Source organism: Penaeus japonicus, unplaced genomic scaffold (assembly GCF_977035675.1).
Source record: "Penaeus japonicus unplaced genomic scaffold, GWHDUDI00000001_assembly GWHDUDI00000025, whole genome shotgun sequence".
NCBI lineage: Eukaryota > Metazoa > Arthropoda > Malacostraca > Decapoda > Penaeidae > Penaeus > Penaeus japonicus.
The window spans coordinates 13261833-13274332 of NW_028234427.1; the positions used below are offsets into that span (position 1 = coordinate 13261833).

Sequence of the window (12500 nt, forward strand, 5' to 3'; positions counted from 1 at the left end):
TCCCTCTCCTCGTCTCTCCCCTCCTCCCTTTCCCCTCTCACCCCTCGCCCGCCACCCTGCAGTCGCAACTAAAGCGAGTACCTAGCGAAGAACATTGCTTAAGAGGTACTCATGCATACGGGTTGAGGGGTCGCCGAGAGGGGAAAGAGGGAGGGGAAGGGTGATGGGAAAGAGAGGGGGAGGGAGTGAGGGAAGGAGGGGGGGGTGGGCGGAAGAGGGTCGAATCTAGGGTGAGGGAGAAGGGAGGTTGATAGGATGAGTATTAGAGTGAGCGAAGGTCGAGGGAAAACTAGCCTGGCGATGAAGACTGATGGATGATCGTGTGGATAGATAGGTCGTCGGATGGAGAGGCTGATGGATCACTCGAGCGGATGAAGGGGTAGATGGAGCCTGGTCACGAGTGGAAGGTTCTAGAAGTATTCCCAACAGAGGGATCCGACGAGTGACCGACAGGAGAAAGACAGCCATGCAAAACAGACTAGACAGACAGCAACAGCCTTAAACCGACAGTATAATAACACCTTCAGACAGACAGACAAACGGAGAAAATCAAGGCGGGACGGAGTGTCTGCTGCCATATGCCGTCCGAGGGAGGGTGGGCTAAGAGTGAAGGGGGTAGGGAGGGGGGAGGGGTGGTGGAGGGGCGGGGCAACAGTGTTGAGTGAGGGGCGACAAAGAGAGTGACAGGTGTTGTATTTTTTTTTTCTTTTTTTCTTTTAACAGAATGGATTTACGAGTCCTTATTATCTCCGCGACCAGGAAATATTCACCATTTTGTAACGCCCTTCCCTCGTATCCTGCCGCCAGACATAGATTCCCTCTTCACCAGTAGTATAACTGTCATAGCCTTCATGTACATGATCTGTAAAACTGAGAGAGAGAGCTCTAAAACTAACTTTTGTCTTCTCCCCCTCCCCCTCTCTCCCCCCAGGGTACCCTCACAACACACTCGGAATGACCAAGTCTTCCCTGGATGCGCACAGCCCCCACCTTCGCCAGCCAGGTATGTTATAGACGGGGTCACCATCGTATCTTCTCTCTCGAAATTCTCAATTTAATTTCTCAGTTTCTTCGCCTATTAAACATTTTGATTGTTAGAACTGTGCTTCTTAGTTAGTAGTAGTATCATCACTAATGTTATAGATTACTCATGTTCTGTTATCATTACGGTTATTGCTATTATTAGTGTAGTTATTTTCATCATCAATTTTTATCCTAATATTATCATTGTTATCATTATCGTTATCATGTGCCTTTAGTAGATCTCATGCTTATTGCCTCCATAATGTTTTTTGTTTTACATCTAATACCAATAACAACAACAAATACAGTAATTGCCTCAAGGTTCTCTGGCTGGCTGTTCAACCCGCGATATCAGTTACTCTTCAAATGTTGCTCTACCTTTTCCCAAAGGGACTGTTACTTGGTCTCAACTCCCTGGAGCGGCCAAGAACTTCAACTCTTATTTCAGAACAACCCACATTTGATAGATATTCTAAACTAAAATCCATCCCTTTACTTGAACCGTCACTTGAAAACAGATCCAATCTCAAATTCAAACCGCATAAAACACCCAATTCCAACCGACGAAGACGAACCCGAAGTCAAAGCCGCCACCCACCGAGCGCGAATCCGAACAGAGGGATCAGCTGACCACTTGTAAAAGATCCGTCACAGATTTGCGGGTTAAGTGTGCCTCCGCCGCCGCCTGTAACACGAGCCGGTCTCTGTGATCCTGTTTATTTGTTGCGGATACACATAAAGAGGATGGTAGCCTGTAGCCGGGGGAGGAGGGAGAGAAGAGGGCAGGGGGGGAGGGAGGGGGAGAGAGAGAGATGTTAAAGAGGTTGTCATCGTTTGGAAAGTTATGTGTATAATTTTTGACTTTTCCTTTCTTCTCCGTGTTCGTTTGTTATTATTTTTATATACTATTTAAGGAAATGACGACATCGATGCTGAGGATGTAAGCTAGTCATGTTTAACAACAACGAGGAATTAGTAAATTACAGTAATATAGTAATTGAGATAATACTTATATCTCCATCTCGAGTCTCCTAAACAATCAGTTCACGGAATATTGTCTCTTTTTCCCCCCCGAACAATGAATATAAACCTTTTAAGTTAGGAAACAAGAAGAGGTGAGGGTGCCATATGGTGTCTTCCAAACATCATCTGCTGTTTCATGTTTATTTCCATTTTCGCCTTTCACTTCAGTCACTGTTGTATATTGTTTTTTATTTTTTTACTTCTTCGCCGTCCATATGGTCGCTAAACACCCTATACATTGCCAGTGATTGACCTCTAATGACCTGATCAACGGAACTTAACAAGTGTACAATGCGGGCCCGTCTATACCTTCCAGAGCAACAAGGACATAAATGTATCTCCCTCCCCCCGTACCATTAACTTCATTTGTTTTTCATTGTTCGGCTAAACTTTGTTTATTTTTCATTGTTCTTTTTTTTGTTTTAGTTTTGTTTTGTTTCTTCTTCCGTCTGTACACACAGATGGTTCAGTATTTGTTTGTGAATATCTATTATTTTGGGTGGATGTTGCCAGATTTGGCGAAACAGTAATTATTCTTGATTTCTGCAAGGGCTTTATACATGTATTTATGTCACGTGTTGTTCATATGTTTATTTTGAACAAACATCCCGGGTATGTCACGCGTCATTGCTCTGATTTTAATCGCAATTGGCAACCGATGGTGCATTTGGGCTTCGCGGCCAAACAATTCGGGGAATTACGTAACGCTGCGCCGATCCCTGCACACACACACACTAAAAATAACCGGCATCCTGTTCTAGAATTATGTAAGCGTAGGAATATTTTTTTTAAAAATGGAAATATGTAAATACGTGTACGTCATACTTTTTTTCGTTTGTTTGTTTGTTTTTGTCTTGTTTCATGCGGTACCTCGTATTTCTTGCTCTTTCTGTTTAGGTATTAATTTGTTTACCTAAAATTCTCTTTTTTATTGTCTCTTCTTTCTCGTTCTCTCTCTCTCTCTCTCTCTCTCTCTCTCTCTCTCTCTCTCTCTCTCTCTCTCTCTCTCTCTCTCTCTCTCTCCTTCTCTCTCTCTCTCTCTCTCTCTCTCTCTCTCTCTCTCTCTCTCTCTCTCTCTCTCTCTCTCTCTCTCTCTCTCTCTCTCTCTCTCTCTCCTCACTCCTTTTCCCTTTCTCGCTCCTTCTCTCACCTTCTTTTATCTCTTTCTCTGTTTACCTGTCTCCCTTTCTCTCTCTTCTTCCCACATTTCATCAATCCCTTCTCTTACACTTCTGCCCCTTCTCTCTCTCTCTCTCTCTCTCTCTCTCTCTCTCTCTCTCTCTCTCTCTCTCTCTCTCTCTCTCTCTCTCTCTCTCTCTCTCTCACCATTTCCATCTATTTATCTGCATTTTCTCCTTTCTCAGCGTTCCTCTGCCTCCCCTTTTAACCATGCATGACACCATGAGACCGAACAAGGGCGAGAGGCGGCGCGAGGCAAGCACATAGGCCTACCTCACGCACGCATGGCGATGAAGAGGAGGAGGTGCAGGGATGGGAGGGGGAGGCAGGGGCAGGGGTAGACATGAGAGGGTAGGTAGGGGAAAGGGGGAGGAGGGGGTAGGGGAACGCAGGTGGCAGTGACGTCGTTAACAATGCAGCTACACGTGCCTGTGTGATCAGCCGCCCCAAACTGTTGCGGCAGTGCAGTCAGACCTGTGGGGAATACCTAATATACATGCCATAACAAGGTTGCCATACCTCTACTTCCTTTTTGGTTTATGTTTTCTTTTTTTCTTCATTATTTTCTTTATCTTCGTTTTGAGTTTTCTTGTTTCTTTTCCTTTTTATGGAAGGGGGGGGGGGGGTTATAACTAGGTAGAGTGTCTAGAATGAATGATTTTTCTTTTTGTACGGGCTTTCAAATGCATTTGGAGTTAATGGTGGTGGAAATGTGTGTGTGTGTGTGTGTGTTTGTGTGTGTGTATAGGTCCACAGACAAGCGGGTGTTCCAGTACTGCATGATACACATCCGCTAGATTTCATATTTTATTATCAATATCAACTTCTTTGCACCCATATTGCACCCTTGTATAGCATAAGTAAAGCATAGTACAGGGCTTCCCTCAGTACATGGCAGAGACGGTAGTAAAGAAGAATGTTTAACCGGTCGGATAAAACTTGCTGATTCATCATGGAGGTTCGAGATGAAACTCACGACGTCGGAAAAGACATGCAGAGAATCATGGCTTTTATTTCTCTCGTCAATCAAGAATCAAATACCATACATTTTACAAATTGTTAGAGAATATATATAGGTTACATGCCATTCCTAGTATTGGTTTCAAAACGTCACGTCGATGAATAGACATGAAATAGATATGACAAGTTTCTCAAGCAGCTGAGAAAGTGAGACTACTTTTTTATCATTCAACTTTTTTATTTAATGGCATCAGTTACCTGTTTCTCTCTCTCTCTCTCTCTCTCTCTCTCTCTCTCTCTCTCTCTCTCTCTCTCTCTCTCTCTCTCTCTCTCTCTCTCTCTCTCTCTCTCTGTCTCTCTCTCTCTCTCTCTCTCTCTCTGTCTCTCTCTCAAGTCCACCTAGACGGAACACGGTGACGTCATAGAGAGATCTGAGGTCCGTATGCGGAATCCAAAGGAATATCGTGATGACGTCACATGAATCAGATGACTGTGATGACGTCAAGGGTGGATGACTGCGCAATGGAGCGTGACTGCGCGCAGGCCTCGGGTGGTGCGCTCGCCCTTCCACCTCCACGCTCGTGAGACTCCACCCTTATAAGACTCAACTCTCATAAGACTCCACTCTCACAAGACTCCACCCTCATAAGATCCCGCCCACACAAGACTCCACCTTCATAAGACCGCCCACACAAGATTTCACCCTCATGAGACTCCACCTCATAAGACTCATCGCAGTGCGAGCGGTAAAGATTTACGGCGGAGGAATACCATGTTATCCGATCCTTTTCCCTTATCGTTCGCTCATCCTTCATTTTGTTGTTTTGTTTGTTTGTTTCCCTTTCTTGTTACGTTCCTTCTCTTCACTCTGGTTCCTTGTCTGCTTCTTCGTCCTTCTTCTTTTCTTATTCTGTCTAGTTGTCTTTATTCTTTTTGGGTTACCCCTTCTCTCTCTCTCTCCCTCTCTCTCACTCTCTATCCGCTTCTCTCTCTCTCTCTCTCTCTCTCTCTCTCTCTCTCTCTCTCTCTCTCTCTCTCTCTCTCTCTCTCTCTCTCTCTCTCTCTCTCTCTCTCTCTCTCTCTTTCTACCTTCCTCATACTCCTTTTACTCCCTCTTCTTCCTCTCTTATCCTTCCATCTTTCTCTTCTCTCTCATTCTTCTCCACACTTGCCTCTGAATCCATTCCACTTTCTTCATTATTCAACTTTCCACCGTCATCCCCATTCCTCATCCACCTTCTAACCTACCACCACCCTTTCTCCTCCCTCGACCCTCCACCTCCCACCCTCATCCACATCCCTTTACCCGCCCCCACCCCCTTTCTCCTCCTTTGTCCCTCCACCTTCCACCCTCATCCACATTTCTCTACCCCTCACCCCCTTCCTCCTCTCTCGTCCCTCCCTCCACCTCCCCCCTCATCCACATTCATCTACCCCTTACCCCCTTCCTCCTCTCTCGTCCCTCGTTCCACCTCCCTCCACCTCCCTCCACAAAGATGCCAGCAGCGAACACGTGGCGGAGGTGTCGGCGACAGTTAGCTCATTACCATACTCATGCAAATTAAGGTAATTACGGGGACATCGTTATGGGTTCTCTCGCGTCATTGTTCACGCCGGCTACACGCGACCATTTAGCGATGCCCGGCGTGTAGCGTTTCTCTAAGGGGGGAGGGGGGGGGTTACACTGCAGTGATAGAGCAGACAAGTTGCCCAGTCTTCGATTTCAATGTTGCCCCGAGGCTTGCAGTGTTCTGGTGCGTCTTTATGATGTATTAGTGATGTCTTTTGAAAAGATATATTCACGCTCCCATTCTGAATATTCATAGTCGTCCTTCAAAGACTCTCGGCGAAGCATCTTCAGAAATGCAGATAAAAATCCGGGCCGTTTCCCTCCATCCCGTCCTCTTTTAAGGCCAGCCGCGTGCCGCAATCTTCGTATCTGGCCCTCATAGAAGAGCCATATCTCTTTCAATTTTCTCACAGAGGGACATAAATTGGGGTTTTATTACGAATTGCTCTTCTGCGTGGGTTGTTTTAGTTCCAGCTCACACGCCATTACTCAGGCGAAGGCAATGCAGCGTCTGTCTGGGCGGCGGCCGTCGCGTGGCGGGAGAGGCGGCCTCTTCGCTGGCTTGGCTCGTATTTTCGCCGTCCTTGCAATCGCCGGCAGACTCTGCAGTTGAAGAATCATTTATTTTAGGCGATCTGGATCCAGGCAGAAGTGGAAGCGCGCACGCCCATCCCGAAAACCGCCCTCCCGAACCGTGAGCGTTCCCGAACGGAGACGTAAAACAAAGAAACATCGACGATAGCCTCCTACCCTTTCCCCTCGCTCTGCCCTCGCTCCTCCTCCTCCCCCTCCTCCTCCTCCTCCTCCGAGTCTTAATGCACCCCCGCTGTTAGGGCTCTCCCTCATTCCCTCTATTTGGTCTTTCTCTGTCATCAATTGTCTTTGGCCTCCCCTTTCACATCAACAATTGGCGTGATTCAGCCGCGTACTGGCCTGATCCGCAATCAACGGTCAATTAGGGGTATCGGAGCCCCACTAAAAGGATCGAATGCTACTGAGCGATGTCGCGCTCTTTGCTTCTATTGTATTCGCCTTTTATTGGCTTTCGTGATGCGTCGACTAAGGCGTTTGTATCGCGCTTATATGTTTCAAAAGGAGGAGGCTTGCATACTCTTTTACTGCGTGTTAACTGCAGAATCCTCCGCCTCCAAATTCATGTATACATATTTTGAAAATGCCTTTGAAAAGAGAGAGAGAGAGAGAGAGAAATAGTAATGGTGGGATTATGATCCTGAATGCGGTATGTGGATTAACAATTAAAATCAGTTCAGCATTCATCATTAAAACAAAAAGCGAAAAGGAGAATCGAATCCCCTCCAGGCGATACTCGACATCGATTTTAGCATTACAATCAGTGTTACGAACGCTCACGCCTTTCTCATTGCCCCGCGCCGCCTTTCTCTTAGCCCTTAGATTCAAATAGAAGTCACCGCCCAAACCTCTTTCTTTAAAAGGGTGCGTTTGCATCTCTGCCTTCAACTCGGCCTTCGAAAGCGAACGTTGATAACGCTGAGTGAAATGGCTCAGCGAGAGGCTGGTATTGGCAACGCTGGGGGTGCCTCTGCCTCGCCCCTACTATGAATGGCGCGCAAATGCGGCATGGATTTACGCGACTCAAGGACGTGGGTTTAGGGTCAGGAATTTACTGTTATTCATACGAGAGTTTAATACGTGAATACAGATGAATCGTAAATGATTATGATCTCCACTAAGACATCTGCTCAGTGGCTCGCGATTACCACAATCTGTAGGATTTGTTTCGCTGTGTAATCACCCGATCTGGGGAGCTTAAGCGATAGATTTTTCGCTAATATTTGTCTCATGGCAGTTGCAGCCGTCACTCTCCGGGATCTCAAACTATCATTATCACTCTCATATGTAAGTTATTCAAAAACAAAAACAAATCCACGGGTAAAATAACAGCCACTATCAATACCACAGTAGGGTCATCATAGCCACTAAGTTATCAACACCACAGTAGGTCATCATAATCAATCTCACTCTGTCTATCCCTCTTAATACACGACAAGCAAAAGACGCCATACCCAAGACAGAAATCGGCGTGGCAAGCAGAAACCGAGACAAGAGTCAATTACACAAGAGCCGGTCGTGGCCGCCATGTTAATTCGAGGCTCGCGCGCTCGCTCTAGCCCGCTAACGAGTCTATGGGGAATACGTGTTTGATGAGATTATTGAAAGAGGCGCCAGTCGGTGAGGGTAACAGCGGGGCGGCAAAATGTGGCAGAACATGTCTGAACGAGTAGCAACAAGATTGTGAATATATCTATCTATCGGTCTATATTCACACACTCTTTATGTATTAATCTTGTGTTTTCTTAATCATTTCTTGAGGTAGATGTGGGAGTGATGTTTTTTAGAGGTTTCTCTCTCTCTCTATCTCTCTCTCTCTCTCTCTCTCTCTCTCTCTCTCTCTCTCTCTCTCTCTCTCTCTCTCTCTCTCTCTCTCTCTCTCTCTCTCTCTCTCTCTCTCTCGCTCTCTCTCTTAGTCTATCTCTCCCCCAGTTGGTGTTGTTTAAATATCAATTATTACGGACCGCACCGTAACCCTTCGACGGCCTGTCACTCATTGTATTTGATCTGTCAATCACACCACATCCTCAGATCTCCCCCTCGCTCGGCCTTCCTTTCTCTCTCTCTCTCTCTCTCTCTCTCTCTCTCTCTCTCTATATATTATATATATATATATATATATAATATAGATATATATATATATATATATATATATATATATATATATATATGTATATATCTTTTTTTGTTTCTCTCTCTCTCTCCCCTCTCTCTCCTCTCTCTCTCTCTCCTCTCTCTCTCTCTCTCTCTCTCTCTCTCTCTCTCTCTCTCTCTCTCTCTCTCTTTCTCTCTCTTCCTCTCTTCCGCCAGAGACTCTTCCCCCCCCCCCCGCCTGAGCCGAAGCCTCCTCCTCTTCCTTCGTCGAGGGCGGATAATCCCCCACCCCCCATCCCTCCCCCCTCCCCTTCGTCTCAACGGGCCAATTAAGCGTCTGTCTTCCACGTGTGGCGATAATGGTGACCTCCCCTTCCCCTTCTCCCCTCCCCCCCCCCCATTTAGCCTTCTCTTCCTCTTCTTCTTCTTCTTCTTCTGCCTTCTTTTCTTCCTTCGTGTCTTTTTCATACTCTTCGTCTTCCTCCTCTTCTCCTCCCTGTCTTCCTCTTCCGCCTTATCTTTTTTTCCTCCTCTTCTCCTTCCTCCTTCTTCAGTTCCTCCTCTTCTCCTCCCTGTCTTCCTCTTCCGCCTTCTCATTTTTTCCTTCTTCTCCTCTTCTTTCTCCTTTTCCTCTTCTTCATCTTTCTTCTGTTCCTTCTCTTCTGATCTTCCTCCTCCTTTTCCTCCTTCTCTTCCTCCTCCTCCTCCTCTTCCTTCTCCTCCTCTTCCTCTTCATCCTCATTCTTCCCTTCCTCCTCCCCCTCCTCCTCCTCCCCATACCCCTAGTCCTCTTCTTCCTCCTTTTCTCTCTCCTTCTCTCATCCTCTTCCTTCACTTCCTCCTGTTCCTCCATCCCCTGCTCCATCTCCCCCTCCTCCTCCATCACCTGCTCCATCTCCTCCTCCTCCTCTCCTCCTCTCCTCCATCCTCCTCGTCTTCCTTCGTAATCCTTCTTATTACTACCACTTCCCTTTTCTATCTTCCTCAGTCTTCTCCCCCTCCCCCCCCCCCCCTTCGGATTCGACAAGACCCTGCCCTTTCGAGATGATGAGGGAATTGAATCTTCTGCAGGAGAGAGAGAGAGAGAGAGAGAGATGCTGCGAGCATGTGTTCAACGAGGGGGGTTGGGGGTGGGGGTAGGGGTAGGGGACTCCTGACGAAGGCGTGGTTAAGGGATTTGAGAGGGATTTCCGGGTGAGTGGGATTCAGTGCCCTAACGGGATTGGGTGGGCGGAGATGAGGGGGTAGGGGTGGGAGGGGAGGGGATTTGTGATATCAAGACCCGATGAAGGGAAATCATTGATATTCGAGATCTCATTATGCATGCATGTATCTCCTGGCGCGATTCATAGAGTGTCGGACGCGGCGGCACGGAAGAAACCAACTGTGTAACTGAGGCTTCGGAGGTTCTGCAGCTGTTCCGAGTCGGGTTCATAAACAAGGAACCGAATTTTCATGGCCGTCACCACCTCGTCTGTCCCCGGAGCCTCGTGTGCCATATCAGTAGCGCGGGGGACAGAAAAATGACAATATGGCCAATCCTACTTCCTAATCCCCCTTTCAAGAGCTTTATGGCCATGTGTCATAAAGCCTAGTGTCCTGACAGCCATTACGTGTGACCAATGGGGATGATGGATAGCCCTTATGGCCGACTGCCATAATGACCAAAATTGGGAGCGACTCAGATGCGGGGCGAATCCAAAAAGCCTTCGCCCTTATGCGCTTCAGCTGTAGAGGTGATAATCGCGCGGGAGAGGGAGTGACAGTAACAAGATTTAGTGAACAAAGCTGAGGTAATCACAGACTTGTTCTAAACCATTTACTTTTGTCTGGGATGCTATGATTAGCCGATAATACCCTTGTTTGTTTGATCTACAACCCTAGGGAGACCCGTCCCCCTGACGTTGTTCCCCTTGTGTGTTTGTTTCCATCTTCTCATTCTTTCTTATTTATTTCTTCGTGTGTGAGTCCGTGTTATGGTATGAGTTGTGAGCGAGAACACTTGTTTTGAGTGTGTGTTTGGGTAAGTTTGCATTTAGGGATCCACTTAAATGCCAAGAACAATTTTTTGAAAAGGGATGGAGATGCCTTTAACACTAGCGTATCCGTACTCTTGATTTCCCCTCGGCCTGTCAAGCTCCCTCCCCTCTCTTCTTGTCACAATCCTGTCAACTGTCAAAAAAGCGATTGTTAACAATACATTTACTTATCTTGTACTTCGATCTTTTCCCTCTCTCTCTCTCTCTCTCTCTCTCTCTCTCTCTCTCTCTCTATCTATCTCTCTCTCTCTCTCTCTCTCTCTCTCTCTCTCTCTCTCTCTCTCTCTCTCTCTCTCTCTCTCTCTCTCTCTCTCTCTCTCTAATCTCTCTATCTCTCTCTCTCTCTCTCTCTCTCTCTCTCTCTCTCTCTCTCTCTCTCTCTCTTCTCTCTCTTCTCTATCTTCTCTCTTCTCCTCTCTCTCTCTCTCTCTCTATCTCTCTCTCTCTCTCTCTCTCTCTCTCTCTCTCTCTCTCTCTCTCTCTTTCTCTCTCTCTCTCTCTCTCTCTCTCTCTCTCTCTCTCTCTCCTCTCTCTTCTCTCTCTCTCTCCTCTCTCTTCTCTCTCTCTCCGCTCTCTTCTCTCTCTTCTCTCTCTCTCCTCTCCCCTCTCTCTCTCTTCTCTCTCCATTCTCCTCTTTCTATCTCTTCCATCCCTCCTTCATCCTCTCTTCTCTCTCACTATCTCCATCTTGCCATCTTTGTTCTCTCTCTCTCTCGACTTACTCTATCTCTCTCTCTCTCTCTCTCTCACCCTTCTCCCTCGCCTTTCTGATTAATCCTTCTCCCTCATCCTTCTCTCTTATCCTTCTCCCTCACTTCTCTCCGTCACCCTTCTGCCTCGTCTTTCAATCTTCTGCCTCGTTCTTCTCCCTCATTCTTCTTTCTTACCCTTCTCCCTCATCCTTTTCCCTCATCCTTTTTCCTCATCTTTTTCCCTCATCCTTCTCCCTCACCCTTCTCCCTCATCCATCTCCCTCACCCTCAGATTTTGTATCCTTTGTTTTGACGTCATTTTCGCCCCGCCCGCCCCTCATCACCCTCACCCTCACCCTCACACTTGCCCCACATAGAGGGCGTTCCATGTCAGAAGTAGACATGATGAAGTGATGCGTTGATGGGCTGACATGTTAATTCCCCTTCGGCTGTAAAGGGGAGAGAGGGAGAGAAGAAGGAAATGAGGAAAAGGAAGAGGAGGAGAAGAAGGAGTTGGAGGAGGGGGGGAGATGAAGGAGGAGGAGGAGAAGAAGAAGAAGAAGGAAGAGGTGGAGGAGAAAAAGAAGAAGAAGGAGGAGGAGGAGAAGAAGAAGGAGACGGAGGAAGAGAAAGAAAAGCAGAAGGGGAAAGGCAAGGCGAGGAGAGGAAGCGCCGTCTCAGAGGCTGCGGGAGGAGAAGCATCCACCAGTCGATGCTTTCATAACTGGATGACGAGTGGCATCCGTAATGCTGTATTCCACTTGGGTTCAGATGAAGGGGCTCTCTCGTGTTCTTTCTTCTTTTCTTTCTCTCTCTTTATCTTTATCTTCTCTTTCTCTCGTCGTGTGTTTTTTTCTTTATTGTTTTGTTTCTCTCTCTCTCTCTCACTTTCTTTCTCTCGCCTTTTTCTCTATGTCTCGTATCTCTCTTACTCTTTAGCTCTGTCTCTTTTGCTCTTTCTTTCCCTCTCTCTATTTCTCTTTCTCCCCCTCTTTCTATTTTTCTTATCTTCCCCCTTCCTCTCTCTCTCTCTCTCTCTCTCTCTCTCTCTCTCTCTCTCTCTCTCTCTCTCTCTCTCTCTCTCTCTCTCTCTCTCTCTCTCTCTCTCTCTCTCTCTCTCTCTCTCTCTCTCTCTCTCCCTCTCTCTCCCTCTCCCTCTCCCTCTCCCTCTCCCTATCTCCCTCTTCTCCCTTCCTTCCTTCAGAAGAAGAAAAAGCCAGATAAAATCCGAGAGAGTCAAATTCGAATTCCTTCAGCGCCGTTTCTGGAACTCGGTCACATCAGGATCATGTTAATTCAACGGCTCTTCCCTATGTCATGTTTACACTA

At 47.0% G+C, this 12500-nt stretch overlaps 1 protein-coding gene across 3 annotated transcripts in view; it reads left to right on the plus strand.

Moving 5' to 3' along the window:
• The window catches only part of Ets65A (DNA-binding protein D-ETS-3), a 179428-nt gene that overhangs the window by 156583 nt on the left and 10345 nt on the right, over positions 1–12500 (plus strand). For 2 of the 3 annotated variants that reach the window (XM_086551360.1, XM_043032063.2), the window contains one exon: positions 932–1003. The exons of the other annotated variant lie outside the window; for it this stretch is intronic. In XM_086551360.1, the coding sequence (XP_086407486.1) occupies positions 932–1003 (72 nt within the window). The remainder of the gene's footprint in view (positions 1–931; positions 1004–12500) is intronic. 3 annotated transcript variants of the gene reach the window in all.